We start from the raw sequence: 25,713 nt of genomic DNA on the forward strand, positions 1-25,713 counted from the left end.
ACGCGTGCCGCGTAGAAATCAGGGGCCCCCCGGGCCCGTTAGCGCGACAGGGCGCGATTGGGCTTGGCATGTCCGATGCCTGGCAGATATCAAAGAACGGCTCGACGTCCAGACATTTCGCTGAGCAGGACTGTCAAATTTGGCTCGAGCTTCGACTACTTGATTGCTGAAGGAGGACGATGGAGTTCCGGGTCATGATAATACCTCTACCAAAGGGTTCTGGCAAACCATAATGGCTCGCAGCGCCAACACGATTGGGGTCATTGGGTTCGATAGATGGAGGACACCACCCATCATTCAGAAGAGAGCATTTCGAGACTTATAGAATTGGAAGGAAGTCTGCAAAGCATCTGGACAACCGGCCCTAAAAAGAGGCTGTTTATCTCTGACAGCGCCTGGCGAGACTACCCTCATTTTGCATCGAATGCGTCGGACACAATGCGTCGATGCATGTCCTCGTCGTCGAGGCCTGACGTCGTCGGTGCCTCTGTAGCGACATCGACCGATGCTGGCCGTTGTGCCGTCCCATATGGTGGCACACGAGCAATGATCGCGATCGACGCGTAGTGATGTTCGAGCTCGGATTGATTGCCGTACTGCAGCAGTAGAGGTTAGTCGACAGGACGAAATGGTCCGTCGAGTCATTGCCCAACACAGTGATTGGGTCCCATGGAAGCACTGACCTTCATGTACGCCATCGCAAGCTCGCTATCACGACCGTCTTGCTTGTTCAGCCATTTGATACCAGGTACTCTGGGCCAGTACTCGAAGAGCTGCGTTGCGTCTCTGTTAATTCCGCTGACGTGCAAACAAGAAGATCAGAGGTGAGGGAGCTGCCGGCTTGTTTCGCGTTACTTACCTCGTCCTCCTCATCGTCGCCCTCGCGCACTTCGTGACTCGGAATTTGCACGTTTCCCAAACAGCCCTGGGCAAGTCCAATTCGATCAGAGGCGCTTCCTAGAGCCTCACCAGCTTTGGCCGCATTTTCGAGGTCGAGTTCCAGAAGAGAAGATTTGAGGCCTCTTATCCGGCGAGTGTAGAGGGTGTAAGTCAATCGTTCTTCAAATGTGTTGAAACCAGTACCACGCATATTTTCCACATCTTTATAGACTATCTCAAATGTGCCAGGTGAATCTTGAACGCGGTCCAACAATTGCTCGAATTGCTCGGACCATCTAGGTTTGAGCACTTGGTCTTCGTCATCTTCCACGTCGGAGTCGCAGTAGTAGTAGTCTTGCCCTTCTCCACTCGTGAGGCGCTCGTTGACCATAGCCTGCATATCGATCTGTGACAAGACAGGCGCTATGCCGACACCGATTCCTGCTTGTCGGAAAGCCAAGAATACCTGTCGGTCCACACCCTTCAAGCATGCCAAGACGTCGAGCGATGAGCTTTTTCGGTGCCTTGCATATGCATGGTGGCAGTGGAAGCCCATGAGCCCACCATTTGGGAGCACTCTGGGATCACATAGCGCACTCTTGATCGATCGGCATACGGGAAGTGTTTCCAGGTCCAAGCTTTGATCTCTGACTTCGTTCGGCACAACATAAAGGTTGTATATGAGTGTGATACGATTGCCGCTCTGGACTTCCAACACTTCGTGCTCGCAGTCGGAGAAGAAGGCCGCCCACTGAAGTCTTCCCGGGTCTTGTCCCCAATCATAAATGACCTCCTCTCCAGCATGGCGCACAGCCAACTGTCCCCCTGTGTGTTCCACTGGCAGACAAATAACCAACGAGGCCAATTGTGACTCGGAACGGGGAGTGTCGACGTGGGCCTTGAATCTTCCAGAGGTTTCGTAAATGTTCAGCTTGTACAAAACAGCGCTGAGACTGTAAGATCCTGTGCGTAGTCTCAGCATGGTGTCAGCAATAGTCTGAAGGATGCCGTGGTCTGCCGGGTGGAAGTCGATGCAAAATCTGGAAGGCTCGAGTTTGAGCGCTTTGCGATACTCGTTGTCCAATATATCTTGACCTTGATAGCCAAAAGTGGCTGGTTCACAAGATGCGAGCAACCTGTCGAGTGCGTCTTCGTCAGACTGCATTGTTTTGCGAACGGGTAGAGTGACCCTGTCTGGTGAGCCATCCGGACGGTCGAACCTCAGCTGCAGGATGTCGCTGCGAAAGGTACCACCACATGTAAAGACCGAGTCCTTGCCGGCGCGTTCGAGGACATGCTTAAGCGCAGCCAATGGCCCGGCTTCAGGACGGGGCTCATGTGCGAGCTCCTCTCTCGATATGGTGAGCTCTTCAAGCCGTTTCAAGACGGGACACGGGAGTATGGACGCTACAAATGGGTCCATGGGCCGCCGCATCCCTGCTGTAGACCAAGGCCCCTGGCGTGCCGCCTCAAAAATGGCTGGCGCATGTACATTGAGGGATCCGGGAGTCGATGAGGGATCTGCTGCTAGAACGCCTGTCCGGGGTTCTGCGGTCGTGAGGCGGGTGTGAAATGCCCGCAGAATCGCTGCAACGTCGTCTACACTGCCCAGATTGCGTGGCTTAGGGAAGACACTGCCATCCTTGGGACAGAAGAGAGCACGAGCGTCGGCATCATAGACCAAGAAGGAGAACTGTAAGCCGAACAGAGCGAAGACGCCGCTGTCGTGGATTTCGAAAGCTGCTTGGTCGACAGCTGCTCTGATAATTGCATCCTTTGATAGTCAGCACTGTTCAAAACTGCAGACCTGTATGGTGGTCACGATACCTGGACGAATCTGGTCACCAGCCGTTCCTTGAGATCCAACGGGAGTACTTGATCTGACGAGGACGAATGCTGTTGCTCCGGCATACCTACCCCTGATGTAGGTAGTTCGTGGTGGCAGCGGCCGTCGGGCGCGCGATACTCCTACATATAACCGTGGACCCATTTCCGAATCCATGCTGTCAAACTTCGATGCCTGACTGAGGCCTGGTTCTTCAGACGCAGCAGCCATGTCACTGACCGCAATCTTACCGCAGGATAGATCACTCGAACCTGACGTTCAGGCAGCGGCACTGGCGCCTTGTGTTCCGACAGCTAGGTCCAGGTGAGGATGCCATCCCTTTCTGGAACACAACGCCTACTCAGCTGCGTCTCAGATTCAATACGTCTGTGGGGATGTCTACAGTGGCAGCCAATCTCTGGCGCAACCAAGGCGTATCTCAACGCAGAGGTCTACCATTTCGATCTCAGTGTACATGGAGAGATCGAGGGGTGATGAACACCTGGGGCAGAAGTCGTGGTGGAGCTCTTGCTCGGATTTCAACACCGGAGCTAGGCTGCCTGTGGCTAGAGCTTCAGCCGCGTTCCGCCAGTGCTACTCCGCCAACTTTTCTATTCGATAACTTTTTTCTGAACTGCAATTTCGACGTAGCCAGAACACCACTGACAGCCACTTGGTATTGACTTCTTGCGCAGAATTGTTTGACACGGTCGACATAGCAGTCTCCCATCCTCTCCTACTGCTGCCGATCGAGCGACAAGCCCAACGCGGCATCATAGCACCAGTACTCTGGTCCCCTCACACACTCCAAAATGCCAAAATCAAAACGAGCCCGCGTCCTCCCCACCTCCACCACGACCAAAACCGCAAAGACCTCGTCCGCCGGCTGCACGCCAACATACAAGAACTCGCCACCGCGCATCGCTTCATCTATGTCTTCTCCGTCAGTAACATGCGCAACTCCTTCCTCAAATCCGTCCGCAGCAGTTTCCCGGACTCCCGCATAGTCATGGGCAAGACAAAAGTCATGCTCGTTGCTCTCGGCCGCGATGTCGAGTCCGAGGTTGTGCCGGGCGTCAGTCGGCTGGGGAAATATTTGACTGGAGAGATTGGGCTGCTGTTCACGGACCGAGAGGTCGAGCAGGTAGAGGCGGAGTTCGAGGGGTTCTGGAATGCGGATTATGCGAGGAGTGGTGTTGTTGCGAGCCAAGAGGTTTGGGTCAGGCCGGGCGAGGTCAAGACTATGTATGGTGTGGAGGGCGGGGAGGAGGATCCGTTGCCGCTGGCGATTGAGCCGCACTTGAGAAAGCTGGGTGTGCCAACACGGATTAAGGGCGGGAAAGTGGTGCTGGAGGATGCGCCGGATGGGGATGAGGGGGCGATGGAAGTTGAGGAGGGCGGGTACTTGGTCTGCAAGGAAGGGGATACACTGGACTCGCGGCAGACGAGTATTCTCAAGATTTTGGGGGTGAGGATGGCAGAGTTTCGGATACAGCTGAATGCGGTCTATGATCGGACGGGCGAGGAAGTGAAGGAGCTGGGCAGCCGGGATGATGGTGCATGATCTGAACGACACGATTCACAACGGACAACCGAAATGTTGTGCTTCTACGGCGCCGTTGTACCTTGGCCGACTGGATCGCATCCCATCTATGTCTCCAGTTGATAATCGAACTGCGCTCGGGATATGTCATGAGACCGGGGATACAATCTGCAAGCAGACGTGGTGATCAGACCCAGTACCGAGCTTCGGGGCAGCATTTCTGGGCAAAGCTGTTCGCGCTGGCCGAATGTCAGTGGGCAGTCACTTGTGAGAAGCACACGGTGAAAGCCGATAAGATTGTGTGGCTTAGGAGTGGATGGAAGCCAGGATGCATATGAGCAATATGTGAGCGGCTACAGCGTCATGGCGAGATAGCACGTCAAACATTGCCTAAAGGCACCGCACGCTTGCAGACAGATCCACGGATACTACTCACTTCCGACGACCAGCTCCGTAGGTGCTGAGAGCATTTTGTACTGCATCAACATTGACTGTGGGCACATCGGCAGTAGAGCCGGCTGCTAGACGGCCGAACACTATCATTGGCAATCCTCCGGAAGCCAGAATGGCAAGCGGTCCTGCGCAGTGAGCGTCTCATAGTAGAGGATCGATCTCTGAGCCCGCTATACATAGCAATGACGTTCGCAGCAGGGACTGACGATCATGCCTGCAAAGACCAGTGACAAACCGTTGAGGGGTGTTCAAAGTCGGCCTGAATGCTGGTGGTGTTAGACCGAGAGTCAAGTCGTCGACTCCGTCTCTCCCTCATATTCGAACCCGAGTTCCACGGCAGTGGTCCTGCTGTGCAGATGTATGCGGCAATAGCTGGCTCATCCGAGACTTGGTCGCTTCTCACAATCAGCAGTACTTCGGGGTCAACTTTACTGGTCTTTCGTGATGAAGTTCGCAGGCTTCCTTCACGCAACAGGGTCGACGTCATGGCAGGATATTGAGTCGAGTCTTTACTGCGACCAAATCACGCTTACCGCAAATGTTGATCAGACAGCATGAACCATCATCAACAAGATGCGCTACTGTATTTGCGGATTCAGGCAAGTCAGTGGCTTCTTGGACCTCACCAAGCTCCTGGCATAACTTGCGCCTTCCGTGGCCGTGGTGTGCTAGAGTAAGTGACTGCTACGAGATCCGAGAAAGTAGAAGGTCTTTGCTTGATTAGCAATGACAACTGCAGCGCGAGCATGCAACGAACCTCAATTTTGATTTGCCCATTTCCATCCCGACTATGAACACGCCTGAAGCGCCTGAGGAGCGATTGCAGTCGGCCTGCGGTATTTGTGGCAGCATCGGGCTTAAGCAAGCATGATCCGATACGCCGGTAGGTGTTTGCACTGCATCTGGTCTGGTAGAATCCGAATCTGTGAACTTGGCTGGAAAAGCATTGACATTTCCTTGCGTTTGCTCTCATTTGGAGCACTGATTGCCAAAAGACTGATCAAGTTAGGAGATCGGCCACGTTCATGGGCATCTCGTCGATTTGTGTCGAGTAGTAGAGCTCGATATCGCGTAAGATACGCACATCATCGCTCGTGACAAAATTGATCGCAACGCCTTTGCGCCCGAAGCGACCACTTCTGCCGATTCGGTGGATATAGTTCTCGCGATTGCTCGGAAGGTCGTAATTGATGACGAGGGACACCTGTTGCACATCAATGCCTCGAGCCCAGACGTCGGTACTGATAAGGACCCGGCTATTGCCTTGACGGAAATCGCTCATGATGCTATCTCGCTCTTTTTGCGGCATCTCACCATGCATGCTGCTGACCGTGAAGTTGGCTTCTCTCATCTTGTCGGTGAGCCAGTCGACCTTGCGGCGCGTGTTGCAGAATATAACAGCTTGTGTAATGGTGAGCGTGTCGTACAAGTCGCAGAGGGTGTCGAACTTCCACTCCTCTTTCTCGACTGCGATGAAGTATTGCTTGAGACCTTCAAGGGTCAACTCGTCGCGTTTGACCAGGATCCTCACAGGGTCTGTCATGAACTTGGTCGTCATGTCGAGTACGTCGTACGGAAGCGTAGCGGACACAACAACGACTTGTGTTGCGGGTGGAAGATATCGGTAGACATCGTAGATCTGCTCTCGGAACCCTCTGTTTAGCAGCTCGTCGGCCTCGTCCAGAACCAGCATCTTGATGTGTCTTGTTCGCAGATTTCGCCGCCGAATCATATCTGCCACTCTGCCTGGCGTTCCTGAAACGACGTGCTGTCCATAGTCCAGCTTGCGGATGTCTTCACCTACGTTCGTGCCACCGATGCAGGCATGGCATTGGACGTTCATGTAGTCGCCGAGGGCCATGATGACGTTTTGAATCTGAGTCGCCAGTTCGCGTGTTGGTGACAGGACTAGAGCTGCGTGGGGGTCAGTGGAATTCAAACACCTCAGGCCACAACTGACATACCTTGTGTCTCTCTTGTTGCGGTCTCAAGGATCTGAAGGATACTGATCGAGAAAGTCGCGGTCTTGCCGGTGCCTGATTGTGCTTGCGCGATGGTGTCTCGGCCCTTGCAGATCTGGACAATCGCTCGCGACTGGACTGCTGAAGGCGATTCGTAGCCATAGGCATAAACTCCGCGCAACAGGTTTTCTTTCAGATGCATATCCTCGAATGTTGGCGCAACCGTGACCTCTTTCGAGGTGGAGAACTCCATTTTGTCTTCCGCATCGCGGTCGATATTGTCGCCCATCTTGACTGTGGAAGGAGTGTTCTAATGGTGTATGTTTGTGGAGAGGGAATGTTGCACAATTGCACAGGCATTTTCTGGGGAAGAAACATTTGGCCGCCTAACCTGCCTGATCGAGTGGAGGGGTCCAAGGTTAGTCTAATCAACCGGCGTGGTCAGAGCTCTGGTCAATATCTTGTTTCAAGATCACATTTCTGACCAGTCGTTGTGGATCGTCGACTGTTTGGGTACAACCTTTTTCCCTTAGGTCTCGAAGCATACAGTCTCATGCCTGCGATTAACCCTCGATCTTGAGTTTACCATATATCTACCATCACGAATTCCGACTCGCAGCCTCAGAAGAAGCGGCAATATTCCCTGGGTACCGCGCAATTGGCTCACGCTGCATCAGATCCTTGAGGAAATCCTTGATCTTCTGGTCCGACCACCGTTGAACGCCTAGCAGCTCATTGTCATCCTCACTCCACGCAGCCTTGCCTTGACCATACGAAGCATGTGCTAGAAATCCAGCCAAGGCAGGTGCAGACCTCTCGCCACAATCCCAGTTCTCCTTGGCTTGCTTTTCCAGCGCTTCAGTCTGGACGGGGATGATCTTGAACTCACGCTCCGGGTCGACTTCTTGCGCCAGGGTAAGCAGCCTGTTTTGAGTAGTATGCAAACTCTGTATCGCCACGACTTTGTTAGTCGTGGCTTCCGGGTTCTGGAGGATGCCAACTATAGCTTGTGCGATATCTCCTCGGTGAGTCGTCGACAAAGGGACGTCGCCTCCATTCATGAGCACGGTCGGACCATGGATGTTTAACAAAATACCACGCTCTAAGGCCCAGTCTAGGAACGCAGAGGTCTGAACAGCAGTCGAGGTGATCTTCCCTGCTTCGACCAGGCTGCCGACGTGGTCCAAAGTCTTCCATTTGTCGACGAGGGCTTTGTTGGTGCGCAGTTCCTCCTCCATCTTGATGCCGAATGAAGACGGGATGATCCGGGGCACGTCTGCCTCTACCGCCGCATCGGCCAGCACGATGTGCGGTTTTGAGACCATCCGACTGATTAAGCACACCACAGCATCCTGGCCCCGCAGAATCGGGACGAGATCCTCCTTGACATAGTCTACTTGCACAATCTTGGTGTGAGAAGCTTCAGGCACAACGGCTGCCGTCTTCTCGGCGTTTGTGGTCAGTATGGTGACTGTAAACTCGGCTTTGACCAAAGCTGCAACAACAAATGTACCCAGCGTTCCATTAACCTGGACTGTGTCAGTCCTCTCGTGCAAGCACTGATAACATGTGTACTTACTCCAGCTACGACTATGTTCTGATACTTCTGGATCGCCATTGCAACGTGAGGAACATGAAGAGAACTCTGGGCAGTCCAAGACGTTCATTAGGATATTCGTTCGTTATATGATTCGTGCCCGTGTGGTGCTCTCTGGGTCAGGCGGCCGGTCTAGCAGTCTAGAGCAGTAGAGACGCCTGGGGTTGGACGATCATGTGTGTGAGCGCCCCAGACTCCTTATTTGACTCGGACACCTCAACCGCGGCTCGGATCCTTCTTTGTCGCGGTGTATTGCCAGGATGTGACCTAGCTCGCATTCGAGAAACGCCGTTCCTGTGCAAATGTTCTATAATCCCAGCGCTATGCCTCGTATCGCTTTGTTCATTCTTTGCGCCACTCCATGAATTCCTCCTCGAGGTGATCCTTTAACAGCTTGAACTTGTTGCCAAAATCCCTCCCGCACCTCCAGCACACAAAATCGACTTTGTACTGGTTATTCTGGTACTCGACATCTCTGCGTATGTCGCCTTCTGGGAGTGGAAGCTGATCAAGTTGCAGAAACGCGTCACTATGAAAGACAGTGTAGTTCTTGCGATGCTTCATGGATTCGCTGAATGAATCGTTGGAGATGATATGAAGGTGAAGGTGGTTCATCGATGGGTGTGCGTGGAAGCCGACGCGGAAGTCTTTGATGAAGTCGCGGCCTGGCGGCAAATCGTCTGGAGGACTCTCAGAAGCCATTGCCTGGCGTCGTGCCTTGCAGGCGGCTGAATGTGGTGATATGATGCGCGAAAGCTCGGAAGCCGCTAGTTTGAGGCATTCCTCTGCTTCTGCTCGGAGCTTCGATAGGAAGACCGGGTCCGAGACAGCAGCATGAGGATGCTGTACGTACTTGGCAGGATCTCGGCAAAGTAGGAGTAGGTGCACCACAGACTTGGGATAAAGGTCCCGGATCAGGACCCAATCGTCGTTGTACCTGATCACTCGGTCCTGAGTCTCAGGATGCTCAATGTACGGTAGTAGATGATTACGGACATCATGCATATTGCGAGGAAACTTGGTCATGATCTGCTTGGATGGCCGAGGCTTGATACTGGAGGGTGGCGATCTTTGCATGAGTTCTGTGAAAGCGTTGCGTGGTTTCTTGGTTGGAGGCTCTGAAGAGGTGGTGTCGTTTGCAGCTTCCTCCATAACGTCCGTGATGAACGGTCTAGGTACCTGCCTTTATATCTGCCCTGAGCTCGACTCATATACTGGAGTAGGTAGTCAGTGAAGACTGCTTGCATCTAGGGAGCAGCGGCGACTGGCAATTGACTTGCCGTGAAGTTCGAGTGCAGGAGATTCCGTTAGCCTTGCTCGCTATTGCGCAGTGAGTGACTGCGGACTCTTGTGCTTTCACTCAACATTCTTTTCGAAGACTTCTACTTTCCTGCTCGAGCTCTTCGAGGACCTGGTCGAAGTTGCCACCCAGTGGATGGAATCTGAGCAGACTGCAGACCAGATACGCCGGAAGACAAGCAGGAGGTCTGGAATATATTGTGTTGATGTTGTTGACCTATCCACGGTCTACTCCCACGTCTTTGCTCCCGACTATCTCGAGAGCTTGGGTAAGAATCAATATTTCCGAGCGATCTCAGATCACTTAGGTCTTGGCAAGCATCACGTCTTGTGGACCATATACGGATGGACATGCGATGTTCATGCATCTGTCTTCAGCGGGCATTCCTGCTGAAGCGATGCATCGCCGACTCCGCAGGAACGCTGATCGCGTGGCGTGTCTCCGGATTCTTGAGTTGCCTCGCTTGCCTGCAGGTGCGAGGCATACAGTCTGCAGCCACCTGCAGCCAAAAGCTAATCGTACAGGACTATCTGAAGCTTGGAGAAGAGGAAAAGAAGTGGTTGCGGTATGGCCACAGTGTGTGTTTATGGGCGTCAGAACATTCCAGGACCACATGCCATATGAGTGAGCCAAAACGCCAGCGCTCGTCTTACAAATAGAACAGGGTCGCAGTTCTTGATCGTAGTCGCCTTGTCGCTCCAGCATCATCGTCATCATTGGGCTGCCGCTTGCTGCTATCGCGACGCGCGATCTCAGTACTGGCAGTGATACGCAACACGGCTGTTTGCTGAGCGGACGCACTTGATGCACCCATTCCACGAAGTATTTGGTGCACCATTCGGCGTCCACACTACAACATGAACAGGCATGGCTAGCGATGAAACACGACTCTCAGTGGCGCGGCACACAACAATAGAGTCTTTTGGCGGCCTCTGGCTTCAAGACTATGCTGGTGATTCTAATTTCCCTGATCTCCGCTAGTCCTCGGATCGAGTGAGGCGTTTCGACCGACTGGCGAGATTGCTATGACAGTATGATATACCAGCTTATCAGAGACAGTCGATGCTCATATGCGCACTGGACTTACTGGGTGACAGCATGCAAGCTGCAGGAGACATTGCATTATGTTAATCATGACTGAAGGTGTCAGGGAAACGAAGCCGAAAGGTTTGACAAAGTGGCTGAACAACAAAGCAGCTGTGTCGGTGTCGCCATGTTGATCTGACCGGCTAGTTGGGCGCCGACTTAGCTAAAACGAGGCCTAGTCAGGCCAATTTGGGGAGTTTGGAGCTCACATCCCGGCAGTCCCCTGCCTTCTCGATAACTTTGCTGTCACCCACCCTCCTTCTCTGTGTTGTTCGCCGCCGAAAGTCCACCAATAATCACACCAGTCGCGACTGCCGCAGCTCCCTCGTCCGGCACTGTAGCTTCACCTTTACGACATCTTCGACGGAGAATCACCTTAGACGTCGAGGGACCACACGTTGTGCATCCGACTCGTCCAAATTTCTCCGACCTCTTGTCACTCGTTTATTTTCTTTTCTGCACTCTCTCGACTTGACTACAGTGACTTAACGACCCCGAGACCGAACGCGCAGACACGGCCGGATCCAGCTCAGAACCGGTCGCTACAGATTCCCGACAGTCGATTGGTATAGAGAGAAGCTCAAAGGACCTGTACACAACCTTGGAGTAGCGCATGTCGAGAATGCAGTTGGAATAGACGACGACCGACAGGATCAAAGAGAGCCAAATGCGGTCTGCCAGGACGCTGAGGGCGTTGGCCCTCCTGCTGCCACCAGTCCTTGCCCAGAACTGTATCTCCCTGGCCGAATCGACGCAATGTTCATCATTCAATGCGAGCTCTGTATCGACAGACGGACTGGCGCGAGACTTGTTGTGGGTTGATCTACTAGGACAAACATGCATTCGCTAATAGCTCGCAGTCCGTTCCTTTCATTAGTTACTAACGTTGACGAATTCGACCGAGCTTTGTCGGACTACGTAGCTCAGGGATATGTCACGTCGAAATATGTGGACTTGTTTGGTTGCAATAACATTAATTTGAGCGACACCGACAACTACTATGCTCAGTACACAACCACATTTCTGTGTAATGCTATCATCCAGAACTCCAAGAATGGATCGTCGTGTGGTAATGCCAACGACGATGCCCGGCCGATGTGCGCATCTTCTTGCGGAGATTTCGCGCTGAGTGAGGAAGCCATCGTGGCCAGCAATGACCTCTGTCCGGGCCGCAATAGTAATTACGCTACCCAGCTGCGAGCAGACTACACGAACTGCGGCCTCCCAGAACAGTCGATTTCGGGCAGCTGTATTACTGGCGCGGACAATGAGCCAGACTTCTGTGGTTATCGCAACAACCTTATGGGGCTGTGCGATTTCTGCCGACAAAGTACAGAGAATGCGACAGATTCTTGTTGTCTTACCTCGAATGCGACCAACATATGCGAAGATGTCAAGCTCCCGGTCTTTTCCTCGATCCCAGGTCTGCTCGGTACTGCAAGCTCCACATCAGCCACTGCCTCATCGACTGCTTCGTCAGGTGCTGCCGAAGGTGGTAGTGGCGGCGGAGGTGGCGGTCTGAGTGGAGGTGCCATCGCTGGAATTGTCATCGGAGCCATCGTTGGCGCTCTGCTGCTCCTTGCGCTATTGGCTTTCTGCTGTATTCGGTACCGGCGTCGCAATCGCGACAAACAGCAGCGTAACCTGCTCAATCAGCCTTCGCCGCAAAGACGCGGTAACACCGCCTCCAGCTATCAAGCCCAAGGGTCATCAGCACAAGGATACGAGGTACTTCCGGGAGGTCGAGTCGCCCGGATGTCGGCGCTCCAAGACAACGAAGGCACACGCAACTATACGGCCAATACCGACCGTTATGGAGGCAGTCCAGACTCAAATGAGAAAGCCATGGGCATGATCGGCGCACGGAAACGCGATTCGCCGGGCTCACACCACGAGAGCTCGCCCTCGAGCAATGACTTCTCGTCACCAGAAGGTGTCGCTAGTGGCCAGTCTGAGCAGTTGCCCTTTTTCAAGGACTACTACTCGAACGATGACATTTCTCCAGGTGACAAGGTCTCTGTCCTGTGGGCGTACCAGCAAGAGCTGGCGATGAGTTCGAGCTAGAGCGTGGCGACATGCTCAAAGTCGTTGGCATCTGGGACGATGGCTGGGCCACCGGTGTCCGCGTCAACGATCGAGCAGAAGATTTCGAATCCAAGAACAAACCACAACGAGACAGCGGTGTGTCCAACGGCTCGAGGAGAGAGGACTCACCAACGCCATCTGGCGAAATCAAGGCATTCCCACTGGTCTGTGTCTGCTTACCTGAAGCCTGGAAAAAGACCGTTGAAGGCGACACATCAACGGAGAGCGGCTCTGGTGGTCCTCCTACGGTGTGAAAGCACTCTCTATCTCACGAAATATCCATATTTGCCTTTTAGCCAGGAGTTTGGCGAGAAAAGGAATAATTACCTTCTTCCCAGCGGAAGACAAAAAGGGCCGGCCATCGTCGAAAGAGACAATACAAACATCTGGTACCCCTTAATATCGATAATCACGGCATTTTCATCCGCCACCTACTCGATGTCACTACCATCATGGCACTGGTGAGCAGACATGTCTTAATCGGAACTTCACTGTTGATACCCTTATGTGCTTATTTTGCTTGGACAGTGGGTGTGCTACGACTTGTAAGAGGGTCGGGACGCGGAAGGAGCAGGTCCTTGTCGAAGGCGGATGCTGCCCAGGGAAGACGCACCTTCGATGTGGATCGCAATGTGGCGTGTACGAAGGGGTTTCGGCGCACGCAGACGCCAATGCTGGAATCAGCGCGAAGCACCCGGACAACGAGCAGCGCCACGGCAGGCCTTGAGATCAATGCCGGTGTAACAGAGCCTATGGCCGTGATACTCATAGCGAGCAGCTGCAGCAGCATAACAACAATGACGGTCAAATCTTTGAAACACTGCCCCCAGAGCATGCGTGATACTGTGACTGGTCCGATATCTCCATGCTTGAACTATCGTGATCAAGAAAATGCAAAGCTCTTGGCATAGTCTTTTTCGCTTTCCTCCTCGCGAGCTAAAGTATTTCGTCCTGGAACGATGCACGTCAATTGTTTCCGTCCGCGAATTCTACAGACCTGCAGACATTCCGAGGTCATCAGGCACCTGACCCCGAGCTAAGCGGGTCGATCAGAATGTCTGTAGCGCACACAAGAGATGATCACCTTTTCCGGGCGTGCTAGGCTGTCAGCATCGCCTGAAACCAGAGAGCTTGGGACGCTTGGCGAATGCGGAGGATTCCCTTATGCCGGCTATGCGGCTCACGGTCACTGCCAGGCATCTCCGTGTCGAGTTCGATGGGCGGGGACGGAGCCTATCGTCATGCCATACCAAGCCGCTGAGACTCCGGAGATGACTTTGATTTCAACGAGATTCGAGAGCACATGACGAAGGTGGTTGTCATATTCGTTTTGCTGGGTTGAAAGTCCACAGTCTCACGATCACGCACAGCAAAAGGAAACAGCAGCAACACTCCGGCCTCGTCAGTCGTTGCACGGGCAAGACCTCGAGGACCTGCGACTCTAATGAGCACCCCAGATCCTTCCTTTTCCCTGCGATGCGCTGGCACTCGTGATCGACAAACGCGCGCTCGGCATTGCCAAAGTAATGAAAATGCTCTGCAGCAAGCAGCGGGCGATGTCGATCATCGGCACTTGTTTCCTGCTACTCATGTCCGCCCTTTGCTCGATGCCTATCGTGGATTGCTCAACTGCGAACAGGTCCACTATGTTCGGCGGGCGGTCTCGGCTGCTGCTTGGGCTTTGAAATCATGAGCCGAGAGCCGGGCCACGGATGAAAGTGATCTTACGGTCGAAGTGCAGAGGGTAGAGGCCCATGATAAGAATTTATGCATTCGTATTCGAGCCGTGGAAAAGTCAAATGGGTCGATGTTTGAATTTGAAGTCGAAGATGCAAGCAGAGTTCGATGTATGTATACTCAGTGACTCAGCAAGGTGAAAAATGACTGATGATTGCTGCTGCGGGTCACTCTTTGTCTGGTGATCCGTAGGACTAGGAACCATCTCTTCAAGATCTTGATACAGATCGGTAGCTCCTCAACGCCTTACATGTAAACACACACGGCTCACGTGCGAGCCCCAAACAATAGGGAGTATCCAAAACGCTCAAAAATGTTGAAACATCGAATCATGCCAGTCATGGTGAGAGCGGAGAATGCCAGCCTTCACTACCGATTCCGTAGTGCAAGCAACAGAAACTTCTCCCATTTGTTCCGTGCCATCAACACAGTAGCCCTGCCGTCGTCTCGCTTCTCGGTACCATCAGGGTTGCCCATCGTTAAGGCAAAGATCCAAAACACTGCCGCAATCCAAGAGAAGAAAGCCATGCATATGCTGAGACCCGGGGCGAGAACGTGAATGAGTACCAATCGAGCTGGGCTGAACTCGAAATTATGGGCATTGTCAACAGACCCGGCGTAGATGATTTGGAGGTGTTTTCGGTAGATCGGACAGAGCGTTCGAATGAGACAGGTGCTGAACGACCATTCCTTTTGACAAAGTCGTATGGGCGAAATGACGACTAGAACGACGAGTGTGATGATAGAGAACAAGCAGCTGAAGAGAGTGTAGAAGGGGTCCATGATTGACATCCAGAACTGCCACAGCTCGTCAGTATCTTTGTAAATGGAGTATGGGTTACTTAGACTTACGAGTATCCAAATGGCATGATCAGGCTCTTCATCATCATCGTCGTCGCCTTCTATGTCTGACTGGACATACCGAATGACTGTGGATGGTGGCTGCTGTTCCATTTCTCTCGATCTTTGCCGACTCTCGACTCTATGACTGGTCGAGTGGCTTCTGTTGCCGTGACGTCGACTGCGCTCTGCAACATCGCCTCTTTCGAGGTCAGATTGGTATGGGTATGGCTGAGGTGCGTTCTGCACTCTTGAGTTTGTGGCATCTGTTGAGCCTGATGTGGCACTAGATACCGAGGCTTTGATGTGGTTGGGTACATGCGAAAACTTGTCTGGTCTGTCCGAAAGATGCGCTGGGACCGGTCGATGTAATCGAGGCGTTGATGGCACCGCAGGAGAGGAGCTGACAGGAGATGCGTAGTGTGGATAGTAGGCTGGCGAGTGGCTCATGGGCGGCGGAACGCTATCAGGTTTGCGCATCTTTGGCGGCTGTGGTAGCCCGACTGACGTGATGTCGCCAGAGATGCTGTCATATGCGAAGTAGTGGTGATATCGGAGACGGGACTGTCAATATGGGGGGAATTGATGGCAAATTTCGTCGAGTGTGACAGCGACACACTGACGCCGTGAAACGGAAGGGCAACATGCTTATATGATATGAGGAAAGCAGCAAAGGGAGGAGGTGCCATGGCAAAGGCTTGGGATGCTCAGCGCCGAGAAGGCCAAGAGGTTGGCGGAAGTGTGGAAAGCGCGATTCTTACCAAGTTTTGCACCTCCTTTCCGCTCAGCAGTGCTCAGACGCCTGGTGATCGGTTAGGCATACTCACGTGAGATGGCTCGTGCTGTTGGAAACGCGTTTATCGCGACCTCGTCGACGCTTTCTGATGAAGAAAGAGACGGCGGATGAGCCATGCAAGACGTGCCAAGTGAAGATGCTGAAGTTGCCAAGCACGAATCAGAGTGGTGGCTGAGTGGGCCGGAAAGTGCACATCCTTGTCCTAAACTGCGAGCAAGATCCGGTGTTTTTCGCTTTTCGCCTCTGCTCACCTAGCACTTTGTTCAACCACGAGAATAGTTAATGCTGGTAGATTCGATTTTATCAACTTCACGAGGACTCTTCAAAGCTCACCTTTGGTCTGATATGCTGTCGCAGACAACTTCAGGCGATGGCGAGAGCTGTACGCCCTCCCTGCATCCTTTCGTGGCACCTACACGCCGTACTAAGCCGCTGGGCCTTCTTGGTATACACTCAGCGGTCTTGTACCTCACGGATATTGCCCGAAGTCTATGTGTTGCCCGCAAACCTGCCAAACCTGCCGAGTGCGCTTTCTCCACGCAGCGATCGCCTCAAGACTGCTTAAATTCGTTGCTACTGCTATTCGCAGACGTCGAATCTTGTGGTCGAGCTACCACAGCGTGTTAGCTTTTTTCAAATCCTCATCTGCCATCTGGGCGTGCCTCAGTACCGCCAAGACTGTGCCAGCATCACCTCATCTTCCGTAGCACCCGTCTTGATAAGTCAGGACGGTTGGGCTGGTTTGTACATGTGATCATATGCTGCGATGCCGCACGAGGCAACGTGATCATTATTTTTGCGAGCAAAGTCGTAGAAGGCTTGCGTCGCTGGACCTACCGAGCACCGTGTGTCGAAGGACCGTACATTCCGTCGCCTGACATTGAACCCTGGGTTTACCTAAACGAATAATACCTGCTGGCACACGCAAAATCTTCGGAGCGTGCTCGTTTCCATGAACCGGCAGACTGATCCAGTCTCGGTGACTGTGTAGGTCTGTCTTCAGAGTTTTTGACCCGCCAGTCAATCATTCATGCATCAGCATCGCAACCAGCATACGGATCTCACGTCAAGTGCCCACCGCCGGAAGAGAAGCGTTCGCGTGTCTCCCAAACGTTCACTGCATGACTGCCACCGTCTGAATTGTTCAAGTATGCGTTTAAACATGTCTGACGTGACTGCCTTCGCGCCCAGGTCACATGTATTCACTATCACCTCTCGATTAGATTCTGGCTGAGGACGCCAATGGCGACGAGCGACCTCGCTGTATGTGGATTGAGATAGCACCGGAAGCTTCATCTGATTCAACGTCAGTATTGGGCGGCCATTGTCGATTCACCATCGCATTTGTTTCCATGGAAGGCCCGCCGTTTGTCGTCAGGTCAGAACAGAAACAAGCATCGGAACGCGGCTAGAGCACCTCACCAGCGACTTGGCTGTTCTTTTCGACTGAGACTGCAGAGCTAGGACAGTAACAAGTGCGAGTTTGAGATGTCATCAACGTCAACCGCAACGCTCATTGCGCCGATCTCATCCAGCGGTCACAGCCACCGTGGTCGATTGTCGCAACACTGTGGTACAACTCAAAATCAACAATGCGAAAATAGCCTCTGCCGGCTTGTCTTTGGCTGAGTGCTTGCCGAATCATCTACCTGTGCGTGACGCTTGAGTCAATACCCACGACAGCAGATAGCCCCCGTGTGGTTGGCTGGCCGATTCGTGGCTTCCAAATAACGTCCCAGGCGCGGGTGTTGGCATGAAAGTGACTGTCGGACTGAGCAGTCATTGTACCTTGGCACCGGGCTGTCGCACGAGGCACAGGGACCGGGCTGCAGATGTTGTCACACGGTGTGACATTATAAGATGTCGTGGTACACATGGAAACATCATCCTGATGTCGGAGATTCAGCCACGACATTCGCACGGACCTTCTGACGTTCGAAGGTTCCAGTGGCGCATTCCGACAACATGCCAGATCTGCTCAGTACCCTTGACCAACATGTGGCAAGCATTCCGTGGATCGCCATCAAACATGGGTCAATGTTTCCGCTGGGCTAGTCCGATGAGCCACAACAGTCGTATAAAGACTCCTTGGGCCCCCTTGAGACAAGCAAAATGCTGCCAACACATTTCACTTGAGCACATGACTCAGTAGGGATATGTTACGCAGATTTGATCCAAGTGCCTGCTTGATAGATCAGCAGTAGCGAGAATGCTCAGTCGAGTTGCCAACGCAAAGGCGTCTGTATGAACAGCTACTGATATTTAATGTGGCCGCAACGTTTGTGACTTGGCTATCTCTGGCTGAGAGCGGAATGATTGGACCCAACGGGTATTCCGAATATTGCACCAGAAAAGCAAGCTCATTTTAGGCTCCGAGCTGGCGCAAGGTCTTTACACAACTCTAATAGTCTCTGTGCACCGCTCATTCTGAATCGCAGGCAGCCGAAGGACCTGGGAGGCACGCGTACAGGTTGGGAAAGAGCTGATCCTCGGGAAGCGAGATAAAAAGTGTATAGGTTGGCAGGGTGGCAGCTGCCAGCTGGATCGCCCGTGCCGTGCAACTCCGGCATCTGCTGTTGTATGCCCCCCGCCCTCATGCGATTAGGCACCCCCTGACTTTTTCAGCCCCCCAACCGTCAAGGATACGTCGAGCCTGCACGCGAACTTTCCGGCTCTCGAAACGTAATGGTCAGGGTGGAGCAGCTGTCGGTACGGGTGGCGTGCGTGGCTCCTAGGCGTTTTTAGCGATCCCCCATGACCATTTGACTTGCACCAGCCGATGCTTATCTTGTAACGAATTTAGCCACCTCTGGTTCAGATCCACTGCCGTGCCTGTTGCAGGTTCGCCATTGTACAACAAGCATAGACGGTAGCTATTTCAAGCCTAGCTGACTGGAGCTCGAGCGTGAGCACTGTGCGTGGCCTGGGTCATACCCTGGCTTCTAGTCTCCACTCTGGGAGCTCGTAACCGTGGGGCTTCCGTAGCCCGTGGCTGACTTCATGACGAGCGAAGAACCGGCGCCTGAGATCTGTTTAAGCATGGGTGTATTGGGCAAGGAGAATCACAGCAATTAGGGTTGTTAACACTAGCGTACTTCCTCAATCATAGAGACTTCTGCTCCTTCCCCGTCTCCTGTCACTCGTCTCATTTCTCCGTTTTCCTGCCTTCACACACTGAGCTGAACCGAAGGTCGAATCCCAAATATCAACGTTAATATCACCCGCTCACAACGCATTCTCGGTCATACACAGCGGTCTGCCTAGCAAATATCTTCCATACCTATTCTCACTGCAGCCATTCGACATCGGTGCTTTACATATGCGCCGGCACGGTGTCCTTTAGTAACAGGCTATAGAACGTGTGCAGACAGCTTTGTCAAGTTCACCAAGACGAAGGCGACATCCAACTTTGGCTTGTACGGTGTCTCGGACCCCTAGGTCGCTACCGTTCCCGCATTTGAGCGATCGGGCTCGTGCATCTGGCGTAGTCTATCGGTGGCTGCTCGCAATATATTGCCGATCACCTCCTAGAGGGAGACCCGGGTCAGGCGATGTCCATCATTGGAGCTCCGACACCTGCACTCATGGCACTGCAAGTTCCTGGTCCTTACGGACAGGTTGGTGGTGGCGCACCAATTGACGCTCATCTTCAACGCCAAAGATTGCTGGCACAGCTCAATGAATCTACATGGCAGAGGATTGGTAAGTCGCGCAGATCCTCGCTGCAAGACCATACTGACATGCGGACTAGGCACCCTCAATGAGCTCATGAACCAGCTTGATGATGCACTTTATGCATACGAGCAGGCACTCCGCCATAACATGTACTCTACCCAGACTCTCAACGCCATCTCAACGATTCTGCGCACAAAGGAGAAATATCCTGAAGCAATGGAGTACCTGAAGAACATCATCAAGATGGAGCCTGCCAATGGCGATGCGTGGGGCAACCTTGGTCACTGCCACCTTATGATGGACAACTTGCAAGACGCCTATACTGCGTACCAGCAAGCACTGTACTATCTGCCTGATCCGAAGGTTTGTTCACATAAGTCGTGTTCCTGGCCGCCCACTGACCGCCCACGCAGGAGCCGAAGCTGTGGTACGGCATAGGTATTCTCTATGACCGATACGGCAGTCTCGAGCACGCCGAAGAAGCCTTTTCGCAGGTCATGCGTATGCAGCCGGACTTCGAGAAGGCCAACGAGATCTATTTCAGACTTGGCATCATTTACAAGCAGCAGAGCAAATTTCAGCAGAGTCTGGAGGTACGTATCGCTTTCTCGGGGTCAATTGCAAGCTGATTTGTTTGCAGTGCTTTAAGTACATTGTGTCTGATCCTCCACGTCCACTAAACGAGGAAGATATATGGTTCCAGATTGGCCATGTACATGAGCAGCAGAAAGATGTATGTATTAGTCCAATATACCCCAAGTCTCCTCTAATGTCTTGTAGTTCGAAAGCGCCAAAGCCGCCTACAAACGCGTTCTTGAGCGCGATCCTAGGCATGCTAAAGTACTTCAACAATTGGGATGGCTTCATCACCAACAGAGCAATTCGTACTCGAGTCAAGAACAGGCGATCGAGTATCTCGAGAAATCCGTCGGTTCCGGTCAGTGTGTACACCTTCTTCCGTAGCAATAGCTGACAGTGCGTACAGATAATGCCGATGCACAGTCCTGGTATCTGCTCGGCCGCTGCTACATGGCGCAACAAAAGTTTCCCAAGGCATATGAGGCCTATCAACAAGCTGTGTACCGTGACGGGCGCAATCCGACATTCTGGTGCTCTATTGGAGTGCTATACTACCAAATCAACCAGTATCGTGACGCGTTGGACGCCTACTCAAGAGCCATCCGCCTTAATCCATATATCTCAGAGGTGTGGTATGATCTCGGAACACTGGTGAGATACCCCAGCTTTTTTCATGAGATGACATCTGCTGACGAGAGCTTAGTACGAAAGTTGCAACAACCAGACCGCAGATGCTCTAGATGCATACTCCAGAGCGGCTGAGCTTGACCCCGGCAACGCGCACATCAAAGCCCGCCTGCAGCTTCTACGTAGTGGTGGCGGCGCCGGCGGTAATCAGCATAATGCCCCTGCTCCACAAGATGTGCATCCTCAAGCATATCAGAATGGTGTTGGCGTTCCACCGAACCCAGGCTGGCCAGGCTCGACTGGCCAGAATCAGCAACCACATCAGCCTCCGCTGGACGCAGCCAGAGTCAGCGAATGGACGCGCGGCATCCCTCAACTGAACCAACCTAACGGCCCTGCCAACCCGCAGAATGGCTTCGATGGTCGGGATGGCATGCGTGCTCCGCCTATGCGTGCTCCATCTCCGCGCAGTGATCAACTGCGGCCTTACGGTGAGCCATCGCGCCACACACCTGGTCCTGTCCGGAAGCATTCTCCATCTCCAAAGATGCAGCATTCGGGACCATCAGGTTTCCCGCCACCACAGACCTTGCCTCAGCTCAACCTAGGAGAGAGGCCTCCGCCATTCAATGGTGGAATGCGGCCATCACCAAACATGAATGGCGCTCCACCTCAGCCAGCTGGCGGACCCGCAAACACATTGCCTCCCTATGGTAGGCCCTTCAGTCCTCCCAGTGAAATTCGACCTCTTCGAGACGACCATGCCCACTCTCCGCCAGCTGGCAACATGCCTCCTTCGCAGTATCCTGGCAGCCAACCTTTTCCAAGCATCGCTAGCGGCGTCAGCTCTGCACCCCAGCCTTTGCCACAGGCAGCTGAGCCACCTCGAGAAGATACTAGGCCGCCCTCTGCTATGAAAAGATCGCGCGAGTGGGAAGCTGATACTGGCCCGTCAAAGAAGATTGCCAATGAGGAGTCAAGAGCCCGACTCGAGGAGCCTCCGCGCCACACTAGCCCTCCTCACCGGAACCCTACTCCGCGCGACCACTTCCGCCGCGATTCGTCCGAGGCCCGTCGGGAGAACGAGCGGCGTGCAAATGAGAACTACCATCCGTCTGAAGCTGCCCACCATCCTTACAGCTTAGCGCCACAGATGCCGCCTATCCAGGCACAGGCGCCACCGCCGCCTGAGCCCCCAAAAGAGGACCGCAAGGAGAACGTCGAGCCTGCAGCGCGGAAGATGGATGTGGATGAGGACTACGATAATAACAGTGAGGATGAGAAGAAAGGCAGCGGAACGGCTCCTGGTACTGCAACCAGGAATTCGCCGGTCCAGGCAGGGTCTGTTAACGGCGTGCCGAAGCAGGAAGTCACTGTATAAAGGTACATTTAGTTCTCCATTTGGATGAAGCTTCTTCACAACGCTCCGCTGCCTTGTTCAAGGAGTCCTTCGCGGGACTTTACTCGAGTGCTCGCATTGTCCGTGTCATAACTATACGTAGACTCAGATGCTTTCGAGCGGCTGACCCTTCGGGCCTTGCGTTGATTCTGCCGTCGAAAGCCACGTGGTTTTCCTTCCGGCTGCGGGCTCGCCAGCCTGCTTTTACCCCAGGTTGACGAGCGTGACCTTTGCTGGTCAATACATTGTAAGCAGCCATGGAGCCCTGGTTCGTTTCTAGATTTCTACCCACGTACTTGAGTAGTCGTCCGCTATGTCTACAAGGCTGTTGAAAAGCCTCGTTGTAAAGATCTCTTTTCGAGTTAGCGCAGAATCCGAATCCGCCAAGATTTTTTCTCTTGATGCCGCACCTTGCACATTTTCCGACCCGACGCTGATTGTGCGATCCTCAGACAACTTACCTGACATCAAGCCAGCAAGATGTGAGTCGACGCAGTCCGATAAGAGATCAAGGTACTGACTACCTGAACAGGTCTCACCGAAAATTCGAAGCGCCTCGTCACGTTCGTTGCCCTCCCACCGAAGATCGAATTCAAAACTAATACCGTACAGGGCTCACTCGCCTTCCTGCCCCGGAAGCGAGCAGCGAGACACCGTGGAAAGGTCAAGAGGTAGGCTTCATAAGTCATGACTCTTTCAAAGAAGTCGAAGCTGAAACATTCCACAGCTTTCCCAAGGATGACCCCAAGAAGCCAGTCCATCTCACTGCTACCATGGGCTACAAGGCCGGCATGACTACCATCGTGCGCGACCTTGATCGCCCAGGTGCAAAGATGCACAAGAAAGAAGTTGTCGAGGCTGTCACAATCATCGAAACCCCTCCTGTAAGTAATACGCTGAGGCGAGAGACTGTATGGCACTAATCCTTCCTAGCTGATCGCCATCGGTCTTGTCGGCTATATCGAGACTCCCCGCGGCCTGCGTTCGCTCACTACAGTTTGGGCTGAGCACTTGTCGGACGAGCTCAAGCGTCGATTCTACAAGAACTGGTACAAGTCAAAGAAGAAGGCTTTCACCAAATATGCCAAGAAGCACTCCGAGTCGTCAGGCTCCTCGATCACCCGCGAACTTGAGCGCATCAAGAAATACTGCACAGTCGTCCGTGTCCTCGCACACACCCAGATCCGGGAGACTCCTCTCAAGCAGAAGAAGGCTCACCTCATGGAGATCCAAATCAACGGTGGCAGCATCGCTGACAAGGTCGAGTTCGGCCATGGGCTGTTCGAGAAGCCAATTGAGATTGACACCATCTTTGAGCAAGACGAGATGATCGATGTGATTGCAGTCACCAAGGGTCACGGTTTCCAGGGTGTCACCTCCCGATGGGGCACCAAGAAGCTTCCTCGCAAGACACACAAGGGTCTACGCAAGGTCGCTTGTATCGGTGCATGGCATCCTTCGCACGTGCAATGGACTGTCGCTCGCGCTGGTCAAGACGGATATCATCATCGTACATCGGCCAACCACAAGGTCTACCGTATCGGCAAGGGCAAAGATGAGAAGAACGCTGCCACAGAGTTCGACGTTGTGCCCAAGCAGATCACTCCCATGGGTGGCTTCGTCAAGTATGGCGAGGTCAAGAACGACTACATCATGCTCAAGGGCTCTGTTCCAGGTGTGAAGAAGCGAGTCATGACGTTGAGGAAGTCATTGTGGCCTCACACCAGTCGGAAGGCTCTGGAGAAGGTTGAGCTCAAATGGATCGACACATCAAGCAAGTTCGGTCACGGTGCTTACCAGACTCCTGCGGAGAAGAGACAGTTCTTGGGTACGCTCAAGAAGGATCTCAACGCCAGCTCGTAAGTGTTGTGCCATTAGACGCAAGGCAACACACAAAAACGAGGTGAGCTACTGCACGTCATCTCCCCAACAGATGCGACCGCTCGCAGGAGCGTTCTGGACGGCGTGGTCCGGTCGAATAGCGGCACGCCATGGTTGACGTCCCATCGCTCTTCACAGCGCTAGCGCCAAGGACTCATCATACAATGCCTGGTCGTGCTCGGCTTGAGGATACCTCATGCATGAAGGCAATTGCACGCTGCAAGAGTCGTGATCAAGCAATGATACCACAATTTCAAACTTCAAGTTTCCGACTCCTACGTGCGAGGGGTTTCATGCCTCTTTTTTGGTAGTTTCGTGTTGCAACGCAAAAGCACTGCACAGATCCAAACATTCGCCAGTGTACGTGAGGCCGTGTACGAAAGGAGCCCACGGGAGGGATCCCAGTTCCTAGTCTAAGCAGGCACGACAGTCCATGTTCATAAAAAAGCTCGATAGTTGCCATGTGCGGCCCATTGAAGTTGTCGCTAAATAAGTCCCTGCGCCAGGACATCAAGACTCTACGCTCTCCGCCTTCACGCCCACGATCTTCGCTCCCTTTTCTCCCAACGTGACTACGAAATACACCGCCCTCGTACTGCTCACCTCCAGCCTATAGACCTTAACATCCCCACCATCGCCCGCACCCTCCACTGCCTTCACCACCTCATTATACTTCCCCCTCGAGTTCCAGTCCGACAAGTTAACCTCCGAAACCTCTCCTTTCCCTCCCGCCACTTTGGCAAACTCCTTTGCTGAAGGCAGCTTATCCCCGGAGTAGGCAGAGAAGAATGGCTCAAATTCCGCGTCGGTCTCCGACGTCAGCTTGGTGGCCCAGAAGATGAGGAAAGGAGTTTGGCGATTGATGGCGGGGCGGCATCGAGGGAGGAGCTGATGGTGGGATCGAATTTGCCCTTGGATGAAGAGGTAGAGACCGATTCCTTCTGTGTAGCGGACAGGGGCTCGTTGGCTTTGTTGAGGAAGGACTCGTATTGTGCATCGGAGGACATGCTGGCGGTCTGGGGTTGGGAGGTTTTGAGGTCGGTGATGGCAGTAGTACCTCTATAGAGGGGCCGAATTGTATGGACTGACCCGAGAGAGGGACAATAGGCTCGTACTGTGGTCTTTGCTAGGAGTGGGAGCTCACGCACACTTCTCATGAATGTCAAGAACAAATTCTGACCCTGTTCTGCCTCCTTCTGGTTTTCTATGCCTACCTACCTAAGAATTCATGCACGTGTGACGTCGTCACCCGGTTCGAGGTTGATGTACGGCCAGCGTTGAGAGCCTTAGACGCAGATGTGCTCCGACTCGGAGTAGGAGCGTACCTTGCATGGACCTGAACTTACGAGAAGGCGCCGTTGTCTGTGCATACGCACACTTCTCAGATGGAGGCATTGAGCAGTCGCTGGGTTGCAGCAGAGCAGCGGCGGACATGCCGTCACGTGCATCG

At 53.3% G+C, this 25,713-nt stretch overlaps 10 protein-coding genes across 10 annotated transcripts; 4 read left to right on the forward strand and 6 right to left on the reverse strand.

The window, feature by feature from the left end:
• Positions 1 to 410: 410 nt before the first annotated feature.
• On the reverse strand, positions 411 to 2,790 carry AB675_4234 (uncharacterized protein; the record flags this gene model as incomplete). Its single annotated transcript, XM_018144359.1, has 4 exons — positions 411 to 596; positions 684 to 773; positions 860 to 2,653; positions 2,707 to 2,790. The coding sequence occupies 4 exons, from the start codon at positions 2,788 to 2,790 to the stop codon at positions 411 to 413; spliced, it is 2,154 nt and encodes a 717-aa protein (XP_017998479.1).
• An 866-nt stretch (positions 2,791 to 3,656) lies between these two features.
• On the forward strand, positions 3,657 to 4,268 carry AB675_4235 (Ribosome assembly factor mrt4; the record flags this gene model as incomplete). Its single annotated transcript, XM_018144360.1, has 1 exon — positions 3,657 to 4,268. One exon carries the CDS (start codon positions 3,657 to 3,659, stop codon positions 4,266 to 4,268), a length of 612 nt encoding a protein of 203 aa, XP_017998510.1.
• Positions 4,269 to 5,700: 1,432 nt separating this feature from the next.
• AB675_4236 (ATP-dependent RNA helicase fal1) lies at positions 5,701 to 6,950 on the reverse strand (the record flags this gene model as incomplete). Its single annotated transcript, XM_018144361.1, has 3 exons — positions 5,701 to 6,072; positions 6,232 to 6,614; positions 6,665 to 6,950. The coding sequence occupies 3 exons, from the start codon at positions 6,948 to 6,950 to the stop codon at positions 5,701 to 5,703; spliced, it is 1,041 nt and encodes a 346-aa protein (XP_017998615.1).
• A 310-nt stretch (positions 6,951 to 7,260) lies between these two features.
• AB675_4237 (uncharacterized protein) lies at positions 7,261 to 8,279 on the reverse strand (the record flags this gene model as incomplete). The annotated part of the gene is made up of 2 exons (XM_018144362.1): positions 7,261 to 8,190; positions 8,241 to 8,279. 2 exons carry the CDS (start codon positions 8,277 to 8,279, stop codon positions 7,261 to 7,263), a joined length of 969 nt encoding a protein of 322 aa, XP_017998452.1.
• Positions 8,280 to 8,600: 321 nt separating this feature from the next.
• Positions 8,601 to 9,410, reverse strand: AB675_4238 (Aprataxin-like protein; the record flags this gene model as incomplete). The annotated part of the gene is made up of 1 exon (XM_018144363.1): positions 8,601 to 9,410. One exon carries the CDS (start codon positions 9,408 to 9,410, stop codon positions 8,601 to 8,603), a length of 810 nt encoding a protein of 269 aa, XP_017998619.1.
• A 2,071-nt stretch (positions 9,411 to 11,481) lies between these two features.
• On the forward strand, positions 11,482 to 12,983 carry AB675_4239 (uncharacterized protein; the record flags this gene model as incomplete). The annotated part of the gene is made up of 2 exons (XM_018144364.1): positions 11,482 to 12,649; positions 12,682 to 12,983. 2 exons carry the CDS (start codon positions 11,482 to 11,484, stop codon positions 12,981 to 12,983), a joined length of 1,470 nt encoding a protein of 489 aa, XP_017998533.1.
• A 1,852-nt stretch (positions 12,984 to 14,835) lies between these two features.
• Positions 14,836 to 15,786, reverse strand: AB675_4240 (uncharacterized protein; the record flags this gene model as incomplete). The annotated part of the gene is made up of 2 exons (XM_018144366.1): positions 14,836 to 15,264; positions 15,319 to 15,786. 2 exons carry the CDS (start codon positions 15,784 to 15,786, stop codon positions 14,836 to 14,838), a joined length of 897 nt encoding a protein of 298 aa, XP_017998571.1.
• Positions 15,787 to 19,653: 3,867 nt separating this feature from the next.
• Positions 19,654 to 22,364, forward strand: AB675_4241 (General transcriptional corepressor ssn6; the record flags this gene model as incomplete). The annotated part of the gene is made up of 7 exons (XM_018144367.1): positions 19,654 to 19,804; positions 19,854 to 20,140; positions 20,191 to 20,370; positions 20,418 to 20,510; positions 20,558 to 20,714; positions 20,763 to 21,007; positions 21,060 to 22,364. The coding sequence occupies 7 exons, from the start codon at positions 19,654 to 19,656 to the stop codon at positions 22,362 to 22,364; spliced, it is 2,418 nt and encodes an 805-aa protein (XP_017998566.1).
• Positions 22,365 to 22,695: 331 nt separating this feature from the next.
• On the forward strand, positions 22,696 to 24,245 carry AB675_4242 (60S ribosomal protein L3; the record flags this gene model as incomplete). Its single annotated transcript, XM_018144368.1, has 4 exons — positions 22,696 to 22,864; positions 22,915 to 23,053; positions 23,110 to 23,266; positions 23,316 to 24,245. The coding sequence occupies 4 exons, from the start codon at positions 22,696 to 22,698 to the stop codon at positions 24,243 to 24,245; spliced, it is 1,395 nt and encodes a 464-aa protein (XP_017998518.1).
• A 528-nt stretch (positions 24,246 to 24,773) lies between these two features.
• AB675_4243 (uncharacterized protein) lies at positions 24,774 to 25,270 on the reverse strand (the record flags this gene model as incomplete). Its single annotated transcript, XM_018144369.1, has 2 exons — positions 24,774 to 25,073; positions 25,196 to 25,270. 2 exons carry the CDS (start codon positions 25,268 to 25,270, stop codon positions 24,774 to 24,776), a joined length of 375 nt encoding a protein of 124 aa, XP_017998485.1.
• Between the last annotated feature and the right edge of the window lie 443 nt (positions 25,271 to 25,713).

Source organism: Cyphellophora attinorum (genome assembly GCF_001299255.1).
Source record: "Cyphellophora attinorum strain CBS 131958 chromosome Unknown Contig18, whole genome shotgun sequence".
NCBI classification, from domain to species: domain Eukaryota; kingdom Fungi; phylum Ascomycota; class Eurotiomycetes; order Chaetothyriales; family Cyphellophoraceae; genus Cyphellophora; species Cyphellophora attinorum.